The sequence below is a fragment of the Dromiciops gliroides genome, chromosome 5 (assembly GCF_019393635.1).
Source record: "Dromiciops gliroides isolate mDroGli1 chromosome 5, mDroGli1.pri, whole genome shotgun sequence".
Lineage (NCBI taxonomy): Eukaryota > Metazoa > Chordata > Mammalia > Microbiotheria > Microbiotheriidae > Dromiciops > Dromiciops gliroides.
In genome coordinates this window covers 214,257,782-214,283,117 of record NC_057865.1, presented here as the reverse complement: position 1 = coordinate 214,283,117, position 25,336 = coordinate 214,257,782, and the positions used below count along the sequence as shown (strand labels likewise).

Here is a 25,336-nt window from a genome sequence, read left to right as displayed (position 1 = left end):
CCCTCAAGGAGCATTTGAATGAGGGAAACAATATGGAAGGTAACCAGAAGGGATGTCATTAGAATCTGGGGAACCAGGAAAGGCCTTCTGCTGAAGCTAGAGTTCAAGCTGAGTCTTGAAGAAAGCCGGGGAACTTAAGAGGTGGAGGTGAGGAAGAAGGAATTTCAGACATGGGAGACAGTCGGTACAAGGGCATGCACAGGGGAGATGGAGTGTCTTGTGTATAGCAGGATGGGAAGCAGCAAGGAGGGAAGTAAAGAGCTAGAAAATCGGAAAGATAGGAAAGGACCAGGCAATGAACTGTGCTAAACAACAGAGAACTTTATATTTGATCCTTGAGGGAGCCAATGGCATTGATTGAATAAAGGGGTGATGTGGTCAGTCCTGTACTTTAAGAAAATGATTTTGGCAACTGAATAGAGGAGAATGAATTAAGAGTGGGGAGAGATCTGAAGCAGGGAGAAAAAATTAGAAGGCTATTGTAATAGACCAGTGAGAGTTGATGAAAGTGTGTGAATGGAAGAAAGGGGAAGGATTTGAGAAGTGTGAAGATAGAAATGAGAAGACTTGGCAATGTACTGGCTCTGTGGGTTGAATGACTTATGGACATATCTGCTACTAGATCATATGTTTTATGTCTGTGTTTTGGCTATGTATGATACTTCCGCATTAAACTGTAAGCTCTCCAGAGGAAATCCTCCTCCTTTCTTTCCATTGTTACATAAACATCAAAACAAATTTCTAGGTGAAATTGGACTTCTGGGTCACATGATCAACAAAATGGAGGTCTATACATTTTCTCTGATTCCCATGACCTCCACACTTTCCAAAACAGAAATTACGTGTCAAATTAAAGCAACTTCAGCTGTCTCCATGGACATCAGGAAGGTTTAAAAAAAACCTACGAATTGTCACCTATCCCAAGCTCCGCATCACCTCCCCCACCCCTCACCATACTACTGGCATTGTGGCTGCACTAGCTGACTCAAGGAACTGATATATAGGTTTACAACAAAACCTAACCTCACAGCCCAGACCCTCCTTGCTCTTTCCAGTGCTATGGGCTCCAGGTTAGGGAAGTTTGTAGCCAGGGCCGAGGCTCTGGAAACTTGCTGGGGCCACTACAGATAGCCAGGGAAAGAAGGGGGCAAGACACATGTCTGAGCTTGAAATAGAACTCAACCCTACACCCACTTCACCCTCCTCCCAGAGCTTTGGAGAACCTAACAACAGAAATCAACCCCCAAAGCATCAGCATGGCAGCTCTGAACAGCTGGTGCTGAGCCAGAGAACTGAGGAACAGAGAAAGTGGGACAGGGCACCAGGATAGAGTGTTGGGGGGGGGCGGTGTATGTGCTGTGTAGCATTCCATTAAGACTGAGGGAAAGAAAAAAACAAAACAAAACAAAAAAAAGACTGAAGGAAAGAGCCCAGCATCCAGTTAGGGCCAATTCTGTCCCCGCAAAAGTCACTTGAAGCAAGGAACTAGAACTAAACTGATGAACCATGAATTGCCCATTTTGAGAGGAGGCTGAGACACTTTGAGATCCACTTCCACAGGGAAGCAACTATCAGAGAAGAGGGAGTCAGAAGGTGAGTAAGAGGAGAAAATAATGGGGAAAAAAGACTGAAATTACCAAAGACCTCAGGAGGAAGAAAAAAACCTCAAAGACTTTGAACATAAGCAGATAAAATCAATAAGGGAAACATTAATAGCAGAAGGAAATATAGCTTCTGGATCTAGTAAAGAAGGCAAAATACTTCAAAACAAAGGAAAAGAAATGATCCAACACTTGATAAGAAGAGGAGGCTGTGGAGTTTGAGGAGGCTATAGAACCACAATATACTGTTCCTTAGTGGTTTAAAATGAGAGCAGAATTCATGGTTTGAACAGCAAAAATAATTAGCAGAATAGAAAAATGTGAATCTGCAATAGGGAATCTCATCAATGAAACTAAAGAGAAAATAAAGACATTGGGAATGCAAATATACAGAAGTAAAAAAAAACATTCTGGAATAAGAGAAGCAAAAAAAAATTTTATATGTAATAAATGCTCTATATAACCTTTCAGTAGAAGGGCTAACTAAACGGTCCCTCTCTCCTCTCTTCTAATGGGTTTCTGTCAGGGCCAGAGTCCTTGATTATCTCCTATTCATCAGTTTAGGAATTAGACAAAGCAAGAAAAACCAAGGAGAGAAAAAGGAAAAATTATTTCAGTCTTTCCCCCTATTTTCTTTGTCCTCCACACCTAACCTTCCTGACCCTCAAGCCTTCCCTGTTTTAGCTGATTCTCTCTTTACTGCTATTCTCACCTCCCTACAGTGGTCCCAGTCTCTTCAATTACTTCTATTTCTGTCCTGTGTTTACCCTTCAGGAAAAGGAAGGGCAGATGTTGAAGAAGAGGGTGGGAGGAAGCAAGTAGAAGGAAGGAGAAGAGAACAAGTCACCTGTTAGGGCTAAGACAGCTGACTTGCTTGTTAAATCTGAGCACTTTTAAACTATCAGTGTTAAAAAACATGGAGGCATACCATAATTCACTCAGGTCTCACTATCCTAGTTGCCGCTTCCAGGAACCCAAGTCTGTGTCCTCCATCTCCCAGTTCCTAAATCACTGCCACTCCCTCTTCCTCCTTTATCTAGTGCTGCTTCTTCTACTGGATAAATGAATCACAAATAAATTTGGTGTCCAATCCCTTAGAGTACCAAACAGACCACTCTGCCTTTGGAAGGAACTTAAAAGGAAGTTTAAGAATCATTTAGGGAAAAAAAAAGAATCATTTAGGGAAATAAAAGTAGTTTGGGGGCTTTAGAGTCTACTAAGTCTACTAGAATCTACTGAAGGTATTAAATCTGACAGTGGTTTTTCAGTGAGGTCCAGTTCTGGAGTCTGAAGTTTCTAATGATGCCTTTGTCTATTGATCACAGATGTCAGCCCCTTCATTGAGCAGGGCCCTTTCACTTACCTTGGGCATCTCCCCCAGAGGTGAGTACAGCGATGGCCTTGCCAATACCCAGTGTTTTTGCCTCAAGATGTGTGTCATGCTTCATGGTCCACTCTGGAAAGGAAAAGCAGTCAGTTAAGAGAGAGATGGATCAGGATGTTGCAGTATTGGACAGCCTGTGGCCCCCTTTTTCCTGCTCTTCACTTCTTGCACTGAGTCTGGATTCTGTGACTTGGCAACTTTTTGAACTTTCCCAAGACAAGAGCCCCAGTGCTGTTCCCTGTCAGAGTGACAAGCTGAAATGTCAGTGTAATCGAGCCCAAGGCTATGTCAGCTCTTGGCTAATCCCTCCTACTTCCCTCCCACTCCAGTTGGGGTCTATTTGGAGAACAGGGCTAAATTAAGGGGAGGTGTCTGACTAGAAAAGGAGAAATGGGATAAACTCCAGGGGCTCTTCTGTTTTTAAATGTATTGTGATGGGAAGATGGAGGTAAAGGTGGCTGGGTAGAGAGTAGAGCAGTAATGGAAAGCTAACAAAGTTGCAAGGTAAGGTCTGGTGATAGGGTTGGCAATATAATCTGTATTTTAGGAATATGGAGAAGGGCTGGAATCAGGATTTGAATTAAATCTAATACTAGGATTAGGAATAGGCAGTAAGAATGGGGTGGGAATTATTGGTGACTTAGTTAAGAGTTTTTCACATCCCATTCTTATTTTCAGGCTCTTAACTGTCTCCTAGTTCACTCTGGATCCACAGTTAGCTTTTCCACTTGTTTATGTAACTGTACATATATGTACTGCAAACATATATACCAATATAGATATAGAGCATTTTCTTCTTATTCCTGTCTTTTATACATGAGTATACTTACTTCCATTTCCCTATCTCCAGCTACTCACTTCTGAACCCCTTGTACCTTATTCTTCAGTCTCCTTTGCAATCATCCAAGTTCTTCACCCTTTAGGTGAAGTCCACTGTTAAGGGCTAAAATTCTAGCTAGTCTGTCTAAAATATCCAATGAGTGGTCGCCAATAAATTATAAGCTTTAGCAAGAGTTAGACTTTTAAGCATTTATTAAGGAGAATAAGAATTTTGGTAAAGAGAGAGAAAGGCCTAGATTCCTATCTATTAAAGGGAGAGCACATTTCTAGCTCCGCTCTCCACCAGAGTCCAAAGGAAAGAGCCTGAGACCGAGCGCCAGTCTCTTCCTTCCTCCTTCCTCCTCCCACTAGCCCGTGTCACTTCCTGATGCCAAAGAAAAGACTCCTGGTCTTGCCCTCAAAGACCTTTGCTTCATGGGCGGAACTCTTCTACAGTAAGTCTCCAGCAGGTGGCGTTATTCCAGTCGTTATACCACCCTTGGGTTCTTTCCTGAGTCCTCTTATTTCTCTATACTGTCCCTTTTTAGGTGATCTCATCAACTTCTGTAGTTTCAGCTCTCCTCAGTATGTAGCTATTTCCCAAATCTACATATCCTATCTTTATCTCTCTTTTGAGTTCCAGTCCTAAATCACCATATGCCTGTGGGACATTCGCCTAGATGTCCTATAAGTCCTTTCAAACTAAACATGTTTAACATAGAACTCACTATTTTTTTTCCCCAAGCCCACACTTCCTCCAAACTTCCCAATTTTTGGCTGAGTATACCATCATTCTTCCAGTCACCAAAATTTGCCACCTCAGAGTTATCCTTATTCTTTATTCTTCCTCACTTCCAATCAGTCTCTTGCATCCATCCCTTTCTTTCTTCTTACAGGGCCTAATTCACACTCTGACCACTTGTTACCTGGACTACTGCAATAGCCTCATAACATTCTCCCTGCAAACAGTCTCTCCCTCTCTCCAATCAGCCTCCTGTGTTTGTCATTTAAAACTCTTCAAAGTTTGGTTTCAACCTATCATTATTTTAGACAGATTTCACTGACCCCCACTCTGTATTTCAGCCAAATTAACCTACTTTTACTCCAAATCTAGAATCCCATCTATCCCTATGCCTTTCCATAGATTCTCTCTATACCTCTCTACACCTTCTTCCCCTATGCCTCTTATAATTCCTCACTCCCTTCAAGGTTCGGCTCAAATTCCATCTCCCAAAGAGACCTTTGCTGATGTCTCCAGGTGTTCTCCAGGTGCTCCCCTCTAAACTTACATTCTGTGGACATTTTGCTTTCCCTTCAAAGCATATAATCTCATTAAGGGCAGAGACCGTCTCATTTTTTCTTTGTATCTCCAGCACATAGCATTGTACCAAGCACCTACTAAGCATTTAATAAATGTTGGTTGAATGGAACTCATCCTCACAGTATAGAAAATAGAGATATGTCTTCATTCTCTCAGTCGCATAATTTAAAATCTCCAAGTCACTTTTGACTTCATTGTCATCAATCACCAAATCTCATCAAGGCTTCTTTCATAATGTCTTTCTTACTCAGCCCTTCCTTTCCATTTTTACTACTACCAGCCTGAATCATCTCTTACCTGAATTCCTACATGATATCCCTGTTCCTAATCTCTTCAGTGTTCAATTCATAGTACATACTGGTACTGGACTAATCTTTTTAAAATATCACTTTAGGGGCAGCTAGGTGGCGCAGTGGATAGAGCACTGGCCCTGGAGTCAGGAGGACCTGAGTTCAAATCTGGCCTCAGTCACTTGACACTTTACTAACTGTGTGACCCTGGGCAAGCCACTTAACCCCAATTGCCTCCCCCCTCCCCCCCCCAAATCACTTTAATCACTTCAAAGCACTACTCAAATATCTTCATTTTTTTTCCATTGCCTACCATTTTCAAGGCCAAATTGCTTAGTTGGACATTCAAGTTCTTCCACAATCTAGATTTTCAACCACAAACCTTCAGCACTACTAGTCATGTTAGTCCACCATCTACCACATTTCTCATTTTTGCCTGTGCTTATGAAGTATTAACTCTCTGCTTCTTTTGTCCCCTCTTTTCTTTTTTTTTTTGGGGGGGGGCAATGAGGGTTAAGTGACTTGCCCAGGGTCACACAGCTAGTAAGTGTCACGTGACTGAGGCCAGATTTGAACTCAGGTCCTCCTGAATCCAGGGCTGGTGCTTTACCCACTGTTCCACCTAGCTGCCCCCAATGCCTCCTCTTTTCAATCCTTTAAGGTATAACCCAAGATCTCATTTCTCAGTTCCTATTTATAATCTAGGCTACTCCCCACATTATATATCACTTTGTTCTGATATTTAATTATTTAACACATGTTCTTGTTTCTTCCAACCAGACTATAAGTTCCCCAAGAATAAGGAATAAGTCATTTAATTTTTTGTATTCTTTAGTGCCTAACATAGTTCATGCTCATAATAGCCACTTAAATATTTAGTACATGAATGAACAGAGCCAAATACATAGATACAAACACACAGATACAAAAACACCATATTTTTTTCTACACATATAAGACATGAACTTATACAACAATAAATAGTTACACACATAGATACATTCATTCACACATGGACAGAGAAATGTCTTTCACTCAGGATCCTGGAAAGAACAAGAATAAAGTAAAAAAAAAAAGAATAAGGCAGAAAGAAGTGTAAATGAAGGAAGGGACAAGCTATTCATTATTTTAGTTCACTGATTCCTTCTTGCCCACAGCCCATGAAGGGAACAGTCTGTTCCCTTCAGAAAAGAAGTGACTACGTAAGGGTCTCATACCCTTGAGACTTCACTAGGGAGAAAATCATAGCAACAAGGGGAAAGTCGAGTCAGTGCTAGGTCATCTGTGCAACACACACACCACACACACACAGATATATTAATATACTCTCACAAACACATACAAAGACAAAAATCCATGGGCACATATTAAAAAGCTAAATCTGCACAAACAGATGCATCCATAGATTAATCTTAAGAGAAACAGTCATTCTCTAGTACATACATATACCTCCAATGACATACATCTATCTATACATACATCTTCCCCACCCCCACTCCCCACACACACGTGGACATAAAACCAAAACACAGAGAGAGACTGCGTCATATCACAGGGGGCACTTCCTTGTCCTTAGATGACTGCTAGGGCAGGGAGTAGGTGAGCAAGGGCTAGGCCACCTAACTAGCCCCCACCCCCTTCCTTCACCTTAGACAGCAGAGCCTTTTTTGGCAAGTGAAGCAGTCAGGTAGGAGTAGGTGCCTGGTTGAGGGACTAGGATTCTCCAAGTCTGCCCTTCCCCATCCCCCCTTCTCCAGTCCAGCTTCTCATTCTACATCCGCTGTTTCTCTTTCCCAGTTTCCTCCAGTTCGCCCCCACCGTATCGTCCTAGTACGATTCACCCCTATTTAACTTGCTCTGATTCCCCCTTGGCTCGTCCCTGGTAACCCCCAGCTTGCCTGGAGTCTTGAGCTTTCTTGTGCGGCTGCTTCCCTGCGGACTGTCCTTGGGAGGAGGGGAGCGTGGTGAAGTTGGGGCGGAGCCAGGTGGAAGCAAAAGAGGAGGGGGGAAGGAAAAGAGACTTTCTCCTTCTCACAAGGAGATATTGCCCAGGCTGCTCCGCCCTCTCCTCCTTTTTCTTTTCTCTCTAAGTAACCAGCTCGATAGCTTCGTTCACTCTCCAGATGACTCTGGTTCTCTATTAATATTTGGGGAGTTACTAGCACCTGCACTAAGCAGGAACAAGATGGCATATACATTTAGGTTATTCTCTTGTTTATAAACAGGACTGCTCTCTCTCAGCTCAGATTGACAGGGGTTTCTCCTATTCAAGCTGATCAAAACCGAGATAGCACAGCCCTCTTCCCTGGTCTGATCCAACATCTGCCTATGACGGAAAGTTCTTTCTAAGGCATAATTTTGGTCCCTCCTGCTGCAATGACATAGCAAACAAAGTGCTAAATTTGGAGTCTAAAAAACCTAGATTTAAATACGTTCTCAGACGCTGTGCATGTCACCTCGGGAAAATCATTCAACTTTCTCCATCCCTCCGTTTCCATATTCAAAGCAGTTAAACAGTATCTGGAGCACTTATCTCACGGAGCTATTGGGAAGAACGAATAAGATAACATGTAAATCATTTTGCAAATCTTAAAATGCTATATAAATGTTATTTTTAAATTGTTATCTCCTTCCCTCAGGTTGTATCCTTAGGGGAGCTAGAACTACAGGCTCAAGAGGTCTCTATGCTTCACTTGTTTTGCTTTTGGCTCTCAAATCATCATTCCATTATCAAAGTAATGAATATTTTCCTGTGTATGTATCGTTTATTGGACCTGGTCAGTACAGATGTGAGGTTGGAGGAAAGAGCAATATGTAGGGGAAGGTGTTCAGCGTAGAACAAAAGGGCAAGTAGAGAACTGCCGTAGCTGCTTCTGGTCCCCCAAGTGTTGTAGTTGAGTACTTAGGTTGTTTGGGGATAATGAAGCAGCTCGTATGACAAGATGCTAAAGGATTTAGGGCTTTGGGAATGGAAAAGCTGCTGACTCAGTGAATCTTTAAAAGAGAATGATAGTGATAGTGACAGTGACTGGTCTTCAGTCACTCTCCTCTCTACCATAGATTATGTTAGGGCTATTGTATCTTTTCAGTGTTGGGGAGAGAGAGCACCCTTCTCCAACCCCAGCACCATGGAGACTACTCCATGGAGTAGTTAGAGAAGGAAAACTCAACTAGGTGAGCATAAGCCTGGGCCTCTCACTGCCCTTTCTGCTTTGTGTTTCCTTTCCTGATACAGCTGATCAAAAAGCAATTCCGAGTTGGGTGTGTTGGAAGAACCTTATGAGTTGGAGAGTTCTGGGGTTACTCAGTACCACCTAGTCAGTGTGCTTGGGGAAATCAGTAAAAACCACTATATTACTTCTTGGAGAAGCTAACCACCACTAGGAGGAGCTAGAGAGAGTTGTTCGGACAGTGCAAAACCAAGATGGAATGTAACAACAGCTATGCGCCAGGATGGCAAATTCCTTTGTATTCCGAAGTTTATGGCTCACCCTCCCTGGGAAATAGAATAATAGTTATTGCTGCTGCTTGTTTAAGTTTCTAATGTTTTGTGATTGTGGGTTTTGTGTAGGGGGAGGGGGGGGAAGCAAGGAGAAATAAATATCTATCCCATACCTGATTCATATTGTACATTGACTACCTTTCTACTGCTGTCTTTTGGGGAAGACTAGTAAGCCAAACCTCAACTTTTAGCAGTTTTACCCTGGGGCATCATGTGTAAGAAGCCCAAAAGAGCAAGAAACAGAATCTAACTCCTCTCATTAGAGGCCAGGCTCCACTGGCACTGAATTCAGTCACTGAGCACACAGAACTAGAGCTTAAAGGGACCCCTTAGTGGAGAAGATGAAGGTGTTGGCCCATAAGGTCCAGAAGTAGCTATAATTGTTAGACTATGAAAGAACATCAAAGCCAAAGCATCAAGGAGCAGGAAAAAGCTTTAATTTCCATATAGATATACTCACTTCTGTACCTTTTTCTCCAAAAGCAATAGAGGATCATAGACCTTAGAAGTCATTGAGTCCAAATCCCTCATTTTATGGATGAAGAAACTGAGGTAGAGAAGTCCAGGGTCACACAGCTACAAGTTTCCAAAGTGAGATGTGATCCCCGGTCTTCCTGACTCCAAGTCTAGTACTCTGTCCACTAAACCATATTTTTATCATGCCCATACATAGGAGTTCTAGACTTGAAGCATCTTCAAGTGTGTTCTTCCATACATGAGAGAATGTATCCTTTTCTTTAAGATCTTCAGGAAAGATGCCAGAAATTCATTCTATATCTCACACACAACCATTGGAAAGTTCTTCCTCAGGCCTCATTCCTTATTAGAATTTCCATATATCCCCTCATGTCTAACACTCTATGGAAATGTTTTCTTCTGGATACTCACCAGAAGAGACACATTTCCACATTCCCACATGTGTGTATGTGTATAGCCACACACAAACTACCCTCTCTAGATTCAATGGCCTTTTCTCAGTCCTCAACCTTCTTTAACTCTCCACAGCATTTGCTAATGTTGGTCACCATTTCTTATTGTATACTCTCTCCTCTCTTTGTTGAATATTTTTTTCTTGGTTACTCTCTTGCTTTCTTGGTTAATCTTTGCTAGATTATCATACGTATCCTACCTTCTAATGATGGTTATATACCAAGTCTTTGTCCTAGGCTTTTTTCTCACTCAATACCCTCTTTCTTGGTGACCTTATTAGTTCTCATGGGTTCAATGATCATCCTAATCAAATATCTTCCATCTATATTAACTATACATATGTATATGTGTGCATCCATACCTATATACACATATGTATATATGTGTGTTTACTTCCCTCATCTCTGGAGCTCCAGTCTTGCATTACCAACTACCTATTGGACATTTCCAACTGGATATTCTATGGACAGCTCAAATTTGATATGTCCAAACCCACCCATCTTCCTTCCTAACTTTCTATTTTTTTTTAAGGTACCACCATCCTTCCAGTCACCAAGGATCACAACTTGATGGTCATTTTGCCTCTTCTCTGCTCCTTACCATACCCTCTCCCCTAATATCCAATGAGATGCCAAGTCCTGTCAATTCTTTCTCTGTCTCTCATGATTCATGTTTTTCTCTCCACTTCCCTAGTTCAGGTCTGATCACCTCTTAACTTAGACTACTGCAATAGGCTCCCTAGAGGTGAATTCCTGAATTCAGACTCTCCCCTTCTGTTCTACCCACAAATGCTCCTAAAGCACAAATATGACTATAACACTTCCCTTCCCAAAAAGTTTCTCCCAGAAGAACAGGACAAGTCAAAAAGCCTGAATGTCAAAATGCCAGAAATAATACAAGAAAACTTCTCTGGACTGAACCCACAGAATGCACAAAACATTCCAAGAAAACAACCTAGGCTGCAAACTCTGAGATATATAGTGGTTAAATTGAACAATTCCATGCAGAAACAACAAATTTTTTTAATAGTGAGGTGAAAGACATTGAAATACAAAGAAATTGAAGTAGCACAAGACTATTCTGTACCAACAGAAAATGAAGGAGGGAATGAAATAATGTGTTCCGAAGAGCAATGGAAGTGACCTAACCTGAAAATCTGAGCTTAACCATAAGTGGGGAGAAATGGATGTTCAGCAATTAAAAAGTCATTTGAAACATTCTTGGAAAGAAAACTAGACCTGAAGAGATTATTTGCTTCTTAAACACCCCAGACAACAGAAATGCAGAAGGCATGAACGAATGCAGCAGCCAGAGACAGCAAAAGCAAGACCATTAAGAGACTTTGTTCTAAACTATACACAAGGAAACAGAAGTGAAGCCAGAAGTCAAGTGGAAGTAATGGTGGGAAAGCAGGCCTGAGGCTTTACGGACTGAACTTTGTGGCATCCCTAGACATGACTCAATGGTGAATCAATGGGACTAAATAACAAAATGAGAAGGTGCACAGAAGGGAAGAGGAAAGGAGCAGGTTGGAGGGCAGTGTGTGATATGATTTGGGGAATGAGGGGAATATGACTCCTGTGGTCTGTCAGGAAGAGGAGAGCCTATAGGGGTATGGGTGACACAGTATGGGGAAGGTTTGAAAAGGAGGGAGGAGAGAGGAGAAGAGTGGAGATATATTTTTTTTCTTCAGGGCAATGAGGGTTAAATGACTTGCCCAGGGTCACACAGCAAGTAAGTGTCAAGTGTCTGAGGTCAAATTTGAACTCAGGTCCTCCTGAATCCGGGGCAGGTACTTTATCCACTGTGCCACTTAGCTGCCCAGAGAGATTTTTTTTTTTTTTTATGAAGGAAAAAGAGAACCTTGTGCTGGGTGTTGTCTGCAGGGATCTGGTTCTTGGAGAGACTACTCATCCAGCCTTGGAGGTAATGGGTTGGGGTGGGAGAATTAAAGCACCTGGGGGCAATTGATGCCTGAAGGAGTGGGAAGGCATGGAGCCAGAGATTTTGAAGCAAATGAGTAAGAACCAGAGGGAGGGCAAAGGTCAGTGTTGGGCTGCATAACTGAGAATATAGGGAGGGCTCTTGACATGGAGCAGTGTCCTCTCTATCACCTGAAGAAATTGATATTTTTCTGGAAATGAAGCATAATGGAAGAGAGGGAGATGTACACTCTACAAGGCAGAGCTGCTTAGAAGGAAGAGCCCAGAATGGGCACCTCAGTAATTTTGATTCCATGAGGAATACCGAGACTAGAAAGGCACTGGATAAATACAGGGTTCATTAATCAGAGAGTAAGAGTCTAGAGTACACAGAAAAGGAGGGCAGATTATGAAGAGAGTGAGGGAGAGAAATCCTCTCTGGAAAGGGTTGCAGAAAATAAAAAATTTTTAAACTAACGAACAGGTTAAGTTGAAGGTGAAAAGAAGAAGGGAGATTTTGCTTGATTAACTAAGAAGAAAAAGAGAAGGGAAGAATTAAATAATCAGGTAAAAGCAGGAAAGAAAAAGGAACTAATAAAATCTCCAAAGGGAAAGGGGTAACAAATGGGAAGGAGCACTCAGGAGTGAAGGGAAGAGAACCAGTGGAAATAGAGCCACCTTATACAAGATTAAGCAAAAGTAACAAAAGAGATATAGTACTGTGTTTACAGTGGAAGGGGGGGAAAAGTCTTATCTTTAAGAAAATCCCCAATATTAGAGACAAATGGAGGGAAGTATAAACCTAATTCTTTAAACTTTAAATGTGAATGGATTGAACAATCCAATAAAATGAAAGAAAAGTCACAGATTGAATAAGATAATAAAACCCCACAATCTGTTACTTATGAGAAACACATTTTTATTATTATTATTTTTTTTTAGTGAGGCAATTGGGGTTAAGTAACTTGCCCAAGGTCACACAGCTAGTAAATGTTAAGTGTCTGAGGCCAGATTTGAACTCAGGTATTCCTGACTCCAGGGCCGGTGCTCTATCCACTGCGCCACCTAGCTGCCCCTGAAACACATTTTTTAAAAAAAGGCTTACACAGAATTAAATTGAGAAATAGGAAAAAAATTCTGGCATCAAGTGAATGCTGTTACATTCATGAAAAAAGTTATAATCATGCTGTCTGATAAAGCAAAAATAAGCATTCAAAAATAAAAAGGGATAAACAAGAAAAATACATTATGCTGAAAGGAACCATAGACAACAAGCTAATATCAGCATTAAAGTTATATGCTCCAAATGCCTTAGAATCCAAATTCATAAAGGAATTAACATAACTATAAGAATACATAAATGATAGGGGGCAGCTAGGTGGCGCAGTGGATAGAGCACCGGTCCTGGAGTCAGGAGTACCTGAGTTCAAGTCCAGCCTCAGACACTTAACATTTACTAGCTGTGTGACCCTGGGCAAGTCACTTAACCCCAATTGCCTCACTAAAAAAAAAAAAAAAGAATACATAAATGATAAAACAAAAGTCAGAGAAGACTAAAATATCCCTCTCTCAGTTTTCGATACCTACCAGATAAATGAAGGGGGAAATATAGAACTGTACAATTGTTGGAAAAATTTGACACATCTGGCATATGTATTCTTTTGCAGTCTCATTTAGAAAATATCTCTCAGCCCCACATGGAACTTTTACCAAAAGTGACCACATATTAGGTACAAACAAATGTAAAATGTAAATGCATCCTTTATAGATCATCATGCAATAAAATGAGTTATTTGGTCAGGGACAAAAAACAAAAGACACAGACCCAAATGCAGACTTAACAAAGTCCTAGGGGGCAGCTAGGTGGCACAGTAGATAGAGCACTGGCCCTGGATTCAGGAGGACTTGAGTTCATATCCGACCTCAAACACTTGATACTTAATAGCTGTGTGACCCTGGGCAAGTCACTTAACCCTCATTGCCCCACAAAAACAAAAGAAAAGAAAAACCCAAAAAACAAAAAACCAAAATCTTAAAGAGTGAGTGGATTGGCAGCTAGGTGGCGCCGTGGATAGAGCACCGGCCCTGGAGTCAGAAGTATCTAAGTTCAAATCCGGCCTCAGACACTTAACACTTACTAGCTGTGTGACCCTTGGAAAGTCGTTTAACCCCAATTGCCTCACTTAAAAAAAAAAAAAGAGTGAGTGGATCAAAGGACAAATCATAGAAATAATAAATAATTGTGTGAAAGAAAACGATAATGATGAAACAACATACCAACATTTCTAGGATGCAGTTAAAGCAGTCCTCAGGGGAAAAATCACATCCCTATAAACACACGTTAACAAAATAGAAAAATATAGGATTAATGAACCTGAATATGTACATAAAAATTAGAAAGCCAACAAATAAAATATCCAAAATAAGCACAAAAGAGGATATATAAAAATTAAAGGAAAATAGATAAACTGGAAACCACCAATTTATTTAAATGATAAATAAAATTTAGTTCTTTTAAAAGATTAACAAAGGGGGCGGCTAGGTGGTGCAGTGGATAAAGCACCGGCCCTGGATTCAGGAGTACCTGAGTTCAAATCCGGCCTCAGACACTTGACACTTACTAGCTGTGTGACCCTGGGCAAGTCACTTAACCTCCATTGCCCCGCAAAAAAAAAAAAAAAAGATTAACAAAATTGCTAATCTGATATCTTTAGTTAATCTGATTAAGAAGGAGGAGGAAAATCAAATCAATAAAATAGTAAATGAGCAATGTGAAATCACAACAAAATCAGAATAAATAAAAGGAATAATCAGAACCTATTATGCAAGTCATATGTTAACAAAACCACGAGCACAAAAGCAATAGAGGAATATGTTCAAAAATATAAAATGCCCAAACTAACAGAAGATCAGATAGAGGTCTTAAATAACTCAATCTCAGGAAAGGAAATAAAACTAACTGTAAAGAACTACCAGAGGAAAAAACTTCTAGTCATGATGGATTCACAAGAGAATTCTAGAAAACTTTTAAAGAACAGTTAGTACACATACTATACAAATTATTTTCAAAACCAGAAAGAAATCAGCCTACCAGAATCCTTTTATGAGACAGATATAATCCTTTTTTTTTTTGTGAGTTTTTGTTTGTTTGTGAGTTTTTTGTGGGGTAATGAGGGTCAAATGACATGACCAGGGTCACACAGCTAGTGTCAAGTGTCTGAGGCCGGATTTGACCTCAGGTCCTCCTGAATCCAGGGCCAGTAGTTTATCTACTGTGCTACCTAGCTGCCCCAGATATAATCCTAATGTCTAAATTAAGGAAGGCTAAAACATGAAAGGAAAACTATAGGCCAATATCATTAATGACTCTATTTTTAAATTTTAACAAAATCCTATCAAAACAGACTACAGCAATTTCTCTGAGAAATTATTCATTATGACCAAGTTGGCTTTATACCAGGTATGCAAAGATGGTTCAGCATTAGGAAAACAATCAGCATTCAATAATCAACGAATCTAACATTTTAAATAATATCATGTCAAAAAGACTACAGTGATTTATTCAAGAAATTATTATGACCATTTTGGATTTATACTAAGGATGCAACTGTGCAATATTAGAAAAATAAATATAGTCATAACTAGATCCCTGGAAGTCAAAATAAAGATCACATTCCCAAATAAGTTGCTGTTTTCACCCCCCAATTTATATACAGGCTCCATAAGTCCCATGTCTTCAAATCAGAAGGAAGACATCATTGGAGGATCATCTTCCTTACCTCTGGAGCATGATATAATCGCAGAAGGGCCAAAGTCTAAATGATTTAGTCACCCAACCCTTTTTTTCTCTCTATTGTGCTTATTATATAGTCAAAATGGGATGATTTTTGCATTAAGCCCTTGGGGAACCAAGTTGAAGAATTTCCCCAACATGAATCCCACCAAAAGGCGCCACACATTTTCTTTCCTTCCACCAAAGTTGCCACTCATGTTTTATTATCTTGTAGTAGATCATGTCTTTAGAGCAAGTCTTTACATAGCTGATAGGACTTGGGGCATAGGTATTCATTTATTTCCTGATTAAAAGGTATTGGTCCTTTCCTCTGTATTTCCCTCTTCATCCTTATCTTTTCCCCTTTTCTTCTTCGTATCCATGCCTTGTCCATGACCCTGTCTCTATCCCTGTTCTTTCTGCAGTCCTTCCCCTGTTCTTATTGGCTTCAATCATCAAAAAGAAAGAATGGTAAGCAAAGCTATGTCTTTAGAGAGAAGAAATAGGCAGACTCCTCAGTTTAGTGACATATCTGTAAGTTCAGAGAGAACCATACTGTCCCAAAGGAGTTAAATACAGGTAATCATTGCAACTAAGTTACCCTCTCAAGTGGTTATCTAGGCTTGGTTTTGTCCATGGTCATTTTAATATCATAGTGACTAACTCCTATGTTGAACTGTATTGTTGTTTTTCCTATAGAGGTCTATTATAATGTTAATAACTTTTTTATGTTTCCATTTTTAATATCAAAGTTCCTTTAATCAAACAAATATTTACTGGGTACCTGCTATGTGCCAGACACTCTGTTAGGCTTTGGGGATAAAGGAAAATGAAATAATCCCTACTCAGAATAAGCTTACAATAAGATATACCTACTTAATGGATTCCATTCAACTGACCAATAATTTATTTAATGTCAAAATGCAGATTTTCTCACTATTCCTCTGCCCACATCTTTCTTCTCATAGTATTCTCACCTCTTTTTCTTTTTTCCAACCCCATGACCCTCAATTCCTGTTTTGCCTGTGTGTGCTTTTAGCCTAGTTTATAATAATGCACAGAAATCTGTCCTCTAATTTGCTTTTCCCCAGTTCTTCCCCCTTCCATACCACAAGTTCCTCACCTATTTCCAAAATAATTATGCCATCTATAGTGTCTCCAATTTTAAAAAAATGCTCTGTCTTCAATTTTTCCATGATGTAAGTTGAAGATGGAGTATGATAATTGCTAGTGTGACTCAGGATCAGAAAGAGAAGCAAATTTCAATCTTTTCTTTATCCCTTTCCCCTCTTCCTACAGGCATTGTTCCCAACTCTCGGATGCCTTATTTTCATGGGAGGAAATGGGAGTCCAGGCTCCTCTTTTAGCTCAACTGGGCCCCGTGCCTCAGGCAGAACAAGGGGGGAGGGGGAAGGAAACATAGAAAATTCAGTGAGACAAGGAATAGAATCTTCTTTTCTGTGGATACTGGTTTCTTGATGTTCTGGAGTGTTGGGTGCCATAGAAACAAAGAACCCTACAGAAGGTGTCCCTGAGGCTGGGATGATTCACAAATGGTGAGGTGGGAGGAAAACTTACTAGGTTTTGGATTCCAAATTCATTCTTCCTGATTCCGAGTCCAGTGCTCTATCCACCATGCCACCTAGCTGCCCCATTCTCCCTATGTCCTAATTCTTTCCCATCTCTCATGTACTCAATATGCCATCGTCATACTAAACTTTTTATGGTTAAATTGGAAAGATAAATTACAAGGGGGTTGGCTATTATAGGGCTAATGGATCCCTTGCAATCAGTCAAAAATACATGCTGATGGGAAAGCTCTTATAAGTTATATATTCAACTGTATGCCATAATCTAGGCAATAATCTTTTTTTTTTGAATTTTTTTTTTGTGAGGCAATTGGGGTTAAGTGACTTGCCCAAGGTCACACAGCCAGTATGTGTTAAGCGTCTGAGGCCGGATTTGAACTCAGGTATGGCAATAGTCTTTTTAAAAAAATCTACTTGGTCTTTCCTGTATGGATGGACAGACCAAACTTTTTTTTGAGTGATAATAGATCTCTTTCAAAAGGTGCTACAAAAATTTGGGGCTTAATGCAACCAGCACAATGGTATTTGAAAACAGCAGCCTCTGGAGGACACCACCAACCATAGGGAATCCTCATCGACTTAGACTCAGTGCTAGATTTCCTTCACCAAAGTAGCAAGCACCTTTGCCAAGCATACATATCCCTATTTTATGTGTCCCCTGATGTTTATGATTAGAAAGTCATTTCACAGAATTATTTGTCTTTCAAGGAATCTTGAATGATTTTGATGGATGGATAGAAGACACATTGTTAAAAGAGTTACTCCAAGGCAGCATATTATTCTATGAGATAAAACAGTGGGATATCATATTCTCTTCACCTTTTAGTTATTTGTCAGGTGATCTATGGTAAAGTATCACTTTGAAATCCATCCTGTTTCTTAGCCTGTTCACCTGGTTGAGAGCATCCTCAATTTATGTAACTTTTTTGGTGTGTAAAGGAGAAAGTAGGCATATAGGCAGAAGGTTGCTGATGTCCTATGTACTCAGGATATAAATATATACATAAGGTCTGAGGCCTTTGGTGTTTCCCTCCTTTAGATACATTATGAATCTTCAATGGCCTGATAATTCAGTTGCCTCTAGCACAGATCTAAACTATCTATACACTTCATGGTTTTTACTTTCCCAAACATTGGGATACTTATTGTCAGTTGACTAAAAAGAAACACTCCCCTTTCTAACCATCACTTCCTCTCAGTTTCATACACCTCAACCCTACCCCTCCTCATGTCCCCCTCCGTTGTGCTCTTTGGAGTTCTTATTCCATGAATCTCTTCATTTTCATCTCTTTCTCTTATGTTCTTTCCATCTTCTGGCATTAATAGAAGTATAGGTCCCTTTGAATGCCACTGTATCCCTGGTTATCTTCTTTTTTTTTTTTTTTGCAAGGCAGTGGGGGTTAAGTGACTTGCCCAGGGTCACACAGCTAGTAAGCGTCAAGTGTCTGAGGCCAGATTTGAACTCAGGTACTCCTGAATCCAGGGCCAGTGCTCTATCCACTGCGCCACCTAGCTGCCCCCCTGGTTATCTTCTATAACACTGAGTGTAGCTTCTCTCATACCCTCTAAAATACTGGTCCTAGAAGCTGGAATACTCCTTGCATCCCACTATCAATTCTAGATTTTTCCTTTGCTGCCTTACTCAGCAACGTCTCCTAATTTGAGGTTCATGCCATTCAAATTTAGAGTAGCTATGTGGTTCAGTGGATAGAGCACTGGGCTTGGAAACAGGAAGACTCATCTTCATGAGTTCAAATCTAGCCTTAGACACTTAATAGCTGTGTGATTCTGGGCAAGTCACTTTTCTCATCAGTAAAATGAGCTGGAGAAGGAAATGACAAACCACTCCAATATCTTTGCCAAGAAAACCCCAAAATAGGGTCATGAAGAGTCAGACATGACTGAAATGACTAAACACTACCACCAACAACAACTATCCAAATTTATCACCCAATTCATCTCCTCATGGAATTAACTTTTGGCTCTTCCCTTCTCAAGAAGTTCAGTTCTGGTCTCATAATGTTGTTCCTTTCCATTCCAGCTCCTGCCCTTATACTAAGGGACTTTAAAGCACATGTTGATGTTCCTTCAAACTCCCCAATCTTCTTAACTCCCATGACTTATTCCAACTCAGTCACACACCAGGGTAGTTACATTGTTAAATTTTAAAATCTACAGATTTTCCACATCTATGGTCAAAAGCTTTGAAATTCCATTTCTACTAAGCCAATTCTTTGTCATCCACTAAGATCTCCAATTCTTCCACCCCTCAGTACTCTCCTGTGTCATATCCCTGCTCCAGCACAACTTTTCCCTTTCCAGTGCTCTTTGGTTAACTAGTTTAATTCTAAAATTTCTTTTAATCTTGAATCCCTTGCTCCCCTATTCTAATGAACAAATTACAATCTTGGATTAGTCAGACCATCCCCCATAACCATCTTCATTTTTTTCTACTCAAGTTGTTGTTGTTGTTTGTCCTTCATTCTCTCTCTTTTTTAAACATTCATTTTCATAAGATTTAGAGTTCCAAATTTTTCTCCCTTCCTCCCTTTCCTCCCCCTCCACAAGATCACAACCAGGTTATATATGTACAATCCCCAAGTGTTCTTTTTATCAGTTCTTTCTATGGGGGTGCATAGTAAGCTTCCTCATTAGTTCCTTGGGATTGTCTTGGATCATTGCATTGCTGAGAGTAGTTAAGTCATTCACAATTGCTCACTGAACAATACTGCTGTCACTATGCACAATGTCCTCCCAACTCTGCTCACTTCACTATACATTGATGTTCATTAGTCTTTCCAGGTTTGTCATTTCCTGTAGAACAAGACCATTCCACCACAATCATATAGCACAGCTTTTTCCATCATTCCTCAATTGATGGACATTCCCTTGATTCTCAATTCTTAGCTTCCACCAAGAGTTGCTATAAATATTTTTTGTACATTTTTCCCCCCTTTTCTTTTTTTCATGGTTATTATTGTTAACTGTTTCCCTTCCATCCCATTCCCTTCCCCATGATATTTATTCTATTATCCATCTTCTTTCATCCTATCACTCTTCAAAAGGGATTTCCTTCTGTCTGTCCCCTCCCCCACTCTGCCCTTCCTTCTTTTTCTTTTGTTTTTTGGTGAGGCAATTGGGGTTAAGTGACTTGTCCAGGGCCATACAGCTACTTAGTGTTAAGTGGCTGAGGCTGGATTTGAACTCAGGTCCTCCTGACTCCAGGGCCAGTGCTGTATCCAATGCGCCACCTAGCTGCCCCACTGCCCTTCCTTCTTTTGCCCCTCTCTCTTTTTCCCCTTCCCCTCCTATTTTCCTGCAGTTATAGAGATTACTCCACCCAATTGAGTGAGTACATTATTCCCTCCTTGAGCCAATTCTAATGAGATTGAGGTCTTTGAGCCAGTTCTGAGGAGTGTTAGGCTCATTTACTGCCCAGATTAAATAGATTACTCCACCCAGTTGGGTGTGTGTGTTAGTCCCTCCTTGAGGCAGCTCAAATGAGTTTAAGGTCTTTGAGCCTTTTCTGATGAGTGTATAATTCATTTACTGCCCTGCTCCTCTCCTATCTCTTCCCCCACTCCCTAAGCCTTTTCCTGTTTCTTTCAAGTAGGATTTCACTTCTGCCCTTCCCCCTCCTCCAGTGCATTCCCCTCACCCCTCAATTTAACCCTAAAGATGTCATCCCCTAGCTAGGTGACACAGTGGACAAAGCATCACCCCTGGACCCAGGGAGATCCCAGCCAAAACCCAGCCTCAGACACAAGACAGTTGCCCACCATAGGACCCCAGATGTGTCCCCCAGCTCCAATTTTTTATGGTTCTCTAGGGTCTTGTATTTGAAAGTCAAATTTGCCATTCAGTTCAGGTCTTTTCATCACAAATATCTGAAAGTCTTCTTTTTCATTAAAGTCCCATTTTTTCCTCTGAAAGATTATGCTGAGCTTTGCTGGGTAGGTGATTCTTGGTTGTAATCCCATTTCCTTAGCCCTCTGAAATATCATATTCCATGCCCTCCAGTCCTTTCATGTAGAAGCTGCTAGATCTTGTGCTATCCTGACCGGGGCTCCACAGTACTTGAATTCTTTCTTTTTGGCAGCTTGCAATATTTTCTCCTTGACCTGAGAGCTCTGGAATTTGGCTATTATATTCCTAGGAGTTTTCCTTTTGGGATCTCTTTCTGGGGGTGATGGGTGGATTCTTTCAATTTCTATTTTAGCTTCTTCTTCTAGAATTTCAGGGCAATTTTCCCTGACACTTTCTTGGAAGATGATGTCTAAGCTCTTTACTTGATCATGGTTTTCAGGTAGATCAATCATTTTCAAATGATCTCTCCTGGACCTATTTTCCAGGTCAGCAGTTTTTCCCAGAAGATACTTCACATTGCCCTCTATTTTTTATTCATTTGGATTTGCTTTATTGCGGCTTCTCATAAAGTCACTGGCTTCCATTTGTTCAATCCTAATTCTTAGGCAATTATTTTCATCAGAGAGCTTTTGTACCTCCTTTTCCATTTGGCCAATTTGACTTTTCAAAGCTGTTGACTTTTTTCTCATGTCTTTCCTGCATCACCCTCATTTCTCTTTCCATTTTTTCCTCTACCTCTCTAACTTTATCTTCAAAGTCCTTTTTGAGCACCTCTATGGCCTGAGACCAATTCATATTTTTCTTGGAAGCTTTAGATATAGGGGCCCTGATGTTGACATCTTCCTCTGACAGTGCACCTTGGTCTTCCTTGTTACTGAAGAAACTTTCTATGGTCCTCACCTTTCTCTGTCGGCTCATCTTGCCTTTCTTTTACTTGACTTTTAGCTCCTTAAAGTGGGGTACTGTTTCCAGGCTGCAGTATCCCAAGCTTCAGAAGTCCCAGGTGGTATGATTTAAGGAGGATCAGGTTTTTCACTCACCTGGCCTGTTCCCTGGTCCTTAGATGACCCCAGAGCAACTTACTAATCAACCAGCTTTGTGTGTTGTGGTTGTTAGCTCCAACGAACCTGTGCCCCTCCCCAACCTGGGACACTGCTACTCAAGTCTACCTCCTGGTTCTCAGCAGGGGTGAAAAACCCAAGTTCTGCCTTAGCACCAGCATAGACCCCTGTAGTTCCCCCCTGCTCAGGGCTCAGCCCTCTCACTAGACTGTGAGCTTAGTTCCAGATGACACTGGTGCTTCAGCTGATTCAGAGGCTCTGGGGGTCTGCTTCTCTAGTGAGGCCTTCCTGGGACTGGATCTGTGTCAGGGTGACTGTGGGGTTGGGCTTGACTCCTGTATCAGCACAGCAGCTCCCTCCTTCTGATCTTCCAAGCTGTTCTTGGTTAGAAGATGATTTCAGTACATTCTTCTGTGAGTTTTGCTGCTCTGGGCATTTTTCTATGGTGTTATTTGGATGTTTTGTGGAGCGATCTGTCCTTCATTCTCAAAGAGGAGATGATGATGTCATGAGTTGCAGTGAATTGGATTTCAGTGAGGGAGGGCTATGCAAGGTCACCAACCGCATTCTCTCCTCCAGAGCCATCTGGGTCCAGTGGCAAGATATATATATCAAGAAGACTGGAGATGGACCAAGATGTTTAAGGCAATGGGGATTAAGTGACTTGACCAGGGTCCCTCACCTAGTAAGTGTCTGAGGTTAGATTTGAACTCAGCTCCTCTCAACTTCAAGGGCAGCTCTCTACCCACTGCACCACCTAGCTGACTCTTCCACTCAAGTGCTGACAACACATGAACTCCAGATGGCTCTGGAGGAGAGAATGGGGTTGGTGACCTTGCATAGCCCTCCCTCACTGAAATCCAATTCACTGCAAATCATGATATTACCCTGATGCATGGTCGTCTTTGGAAATGAAAGATAAAACAACAGCCATACCATCCATATATAGAACCATCGGTTACAGAAAATGGAGAAATGTTGAATTCTGTGGATAAGTTCACTTACCCTGGCAGTATACTTTACAAAATTTTTTTTTCTTTTTTTCTTTCTTTTTTTTTTTTCTGGCAGTATACTTTGGAGGGATGTACACATTGCCAGAGCTAGCTCAGCATTTGAGAGACTCCAAGAGAAGAGCTATTAGACTGACTACCAAACTGAAGGTCTACAGAGCCATTGTGCTGACCTCATTCTTGTCTACCTGTGAAATCTGGACAGTCTACCAGCGCCTTGCTGGAAAACTGTACTTCCATTTGAATTGTCTTAGGAAGACTCTGAAGATCACCTGGCGGCATAAGATACTAGACACTGAGGTCTGCCTTCTTTCTCTCTCTCTCAACTGCCAAGCATTCAAACTCTACTGCAGAGAGGGCAACTCTGATGGGCTGGTCACATTGTTTGAATGACAAATGTACGCTTACCTAAAAGACTATTTTATGGAAAACACAGAAGGCAAGCGCTCATATGGTAGTCAGAAAAAGCAATATAAGGACACTCTCAAGATCTCTCTTAAGAACTTTGGAAATGATTACATGACATGGGAGATACGGGCACAGGACTACCCAGAATGGTGTGCCCTTATCAGAGAAGTTGATATGCTTTATAAGCCAAGTTGAATTGAAAGAGCTCAAAAGAAATGTGAGATGCACAAATTTAGAGAATCCTACTCAAATGTTCACATGGAATATTGGTGCCCGAAGTGTAGTACAGCATTCCGAGCTTGTATTGGTTTGATCAGGCTCAGCTGGACACACTGTAACCTGACTCTAACATTGTGATGCCATTTTGGTCCTCTTAAAGAATGAAGGACAACAAGCAACTGACTGGATCCACTACAAATCGATGTGCCAGGCATCCATCATCCTTTTCCATGAGCTTTTACAATCTATTCTATATTCTAATGCAGTGTTGCCTTTGGCCAACTTCTCTTCCCACTTGTCAAGTGTTTGCTGACCTGAGGGCTTTTAAGGCTCTTTTTGTTTCCTTGTTATGGAAATTGAGTAATATTAAACTTCTGCATAAAATTATAATTTTGCCAGTCACCTCTTCATTTATTATCTTTAAAATAGTTCAGGGGGCAGCTAGGTGGGGCAGTAGATAGAGCACTGGCCCTGGAGTCAGGAGTATCTGAGTTCAAATCCGGCCTCAGACACTTAACACTTACTAGCTGTGTGACCCTGGGCAAGTCACTTAACCCCGATTGCCTCACTAAAAAAAAATTTTTTTTTAAATAGTTCAGGATTGAGTCGTTCCATTTATATGCCATATCTTTTCCTCATTACTCTTCTTTCTAGCTTTTTACTACTTCTGATCTTTAACAAGTCAGTGGTCTGACGTACAGCTTATTGAGGGATGCCTCCCCCATCAATGATGAGTTTTTTCCTGGCTGTTAAAATAGACACCGGACATGAACATTGAATAACATCACAAAAATGAAATTGGTTCTAACAAATCTTTTCTTGAAGAAAATATTCATAATATAAAGGTGAGTCTTCAATGTAGTCCACAAATTATGGGTTTCTCATTCTTTCTTCTTGATCTATGTGTTCCAATGTATTTCTCACCATCTTCAACCATTCCCACATTTGCCTTGAAGTCACTAACTATCCAAATATATATTGATTTAACTTGGAGGCTCTTATTGAGTTCTTGGTAGAATTTCTCCCTGCGCCCTCCCCCTATCCTCTGCAAACAATGTTCATGTGCAAGTGGCATTTATTTTTAAGTGGTATTCTTTCCGCAAATCTTATGATGAGTACTTCATACAAAATGACTAACTATTGTGAGAAAGTAGTTGTTGCATTCTACCTTTGCCTCAACAAGGCATTTAGTGATAATACCCTTCTTCCCTCTGGACTTGTTTATAGTTCAAATATCAAGACTGAAATGACAATTCAGCTCCTCTCTCAGTATATAATTGTATACAATACAAAGTTTTTCACTCATGTCCAACTTTCCACAACCCCATTTTGGGGTTTTATTGGCAAAGATACTGGAATGGTTTGCTCTTTCTTTCTCCAGCTCATTTTACAGATGAGGAAACTGAGGCAAATAGGGCTAAGTAATTTGCCCAGGGATACACAACTATTAAGTTTCTGAGGCCAGATTTGAACTCTGGAAGACAAATCTTCCTGATTTCAGGCCTGGCACTCTATCCGCTTCACCACCTAGCTGCCAATACAATATGTAAGTACACATAAAACATATACAGAGTAAATACAAGCTAATTTCAGCAAGATGGAAGAGAGGTACAAGCAACTGGAAGGGATAAGGAAAGGTCT

At 40.8% G+C, this 25,336-nt stretch overlaps 1 protein-coding gene across 3 annotated transcripts in view; it reads right to left on the bottom strand.

The window, feature by feature from the left end:
* The window catches only part of PFKM (phosphofructokinase, muscle), a 50,422-nt gene that overhangs the window by 21,467 nt on the left and 3,619 nt on the right, over positions 1-25,336 (bottom strand). Inside the window, exons 1-2 of one of the 3 annotated variants that reach the window (XM_043965977.1) lie at positions 7,314-7,665; positions 2,965-3,057 (exon numbers count right to left, since the gene is read on the bottom strand). In XM_043965977.1, the coding sequence (XP_043821912.1) occupies positions 2,965-3,049 (85 nt within the window). In that variant the 5' untranslated portion in view covers positions 3,050-3,057; positions 7,314-7,665. Of the gene's footprint in view, positions 1-2,964; positions 3,058-7,062; positions 7,216-7,313; positions 7,666-25,336 lie in introns of those variants that run through there. The other 2 variants (XM_043965979.1, XM_043965978.1) reach the window with 2 other exon arrangements.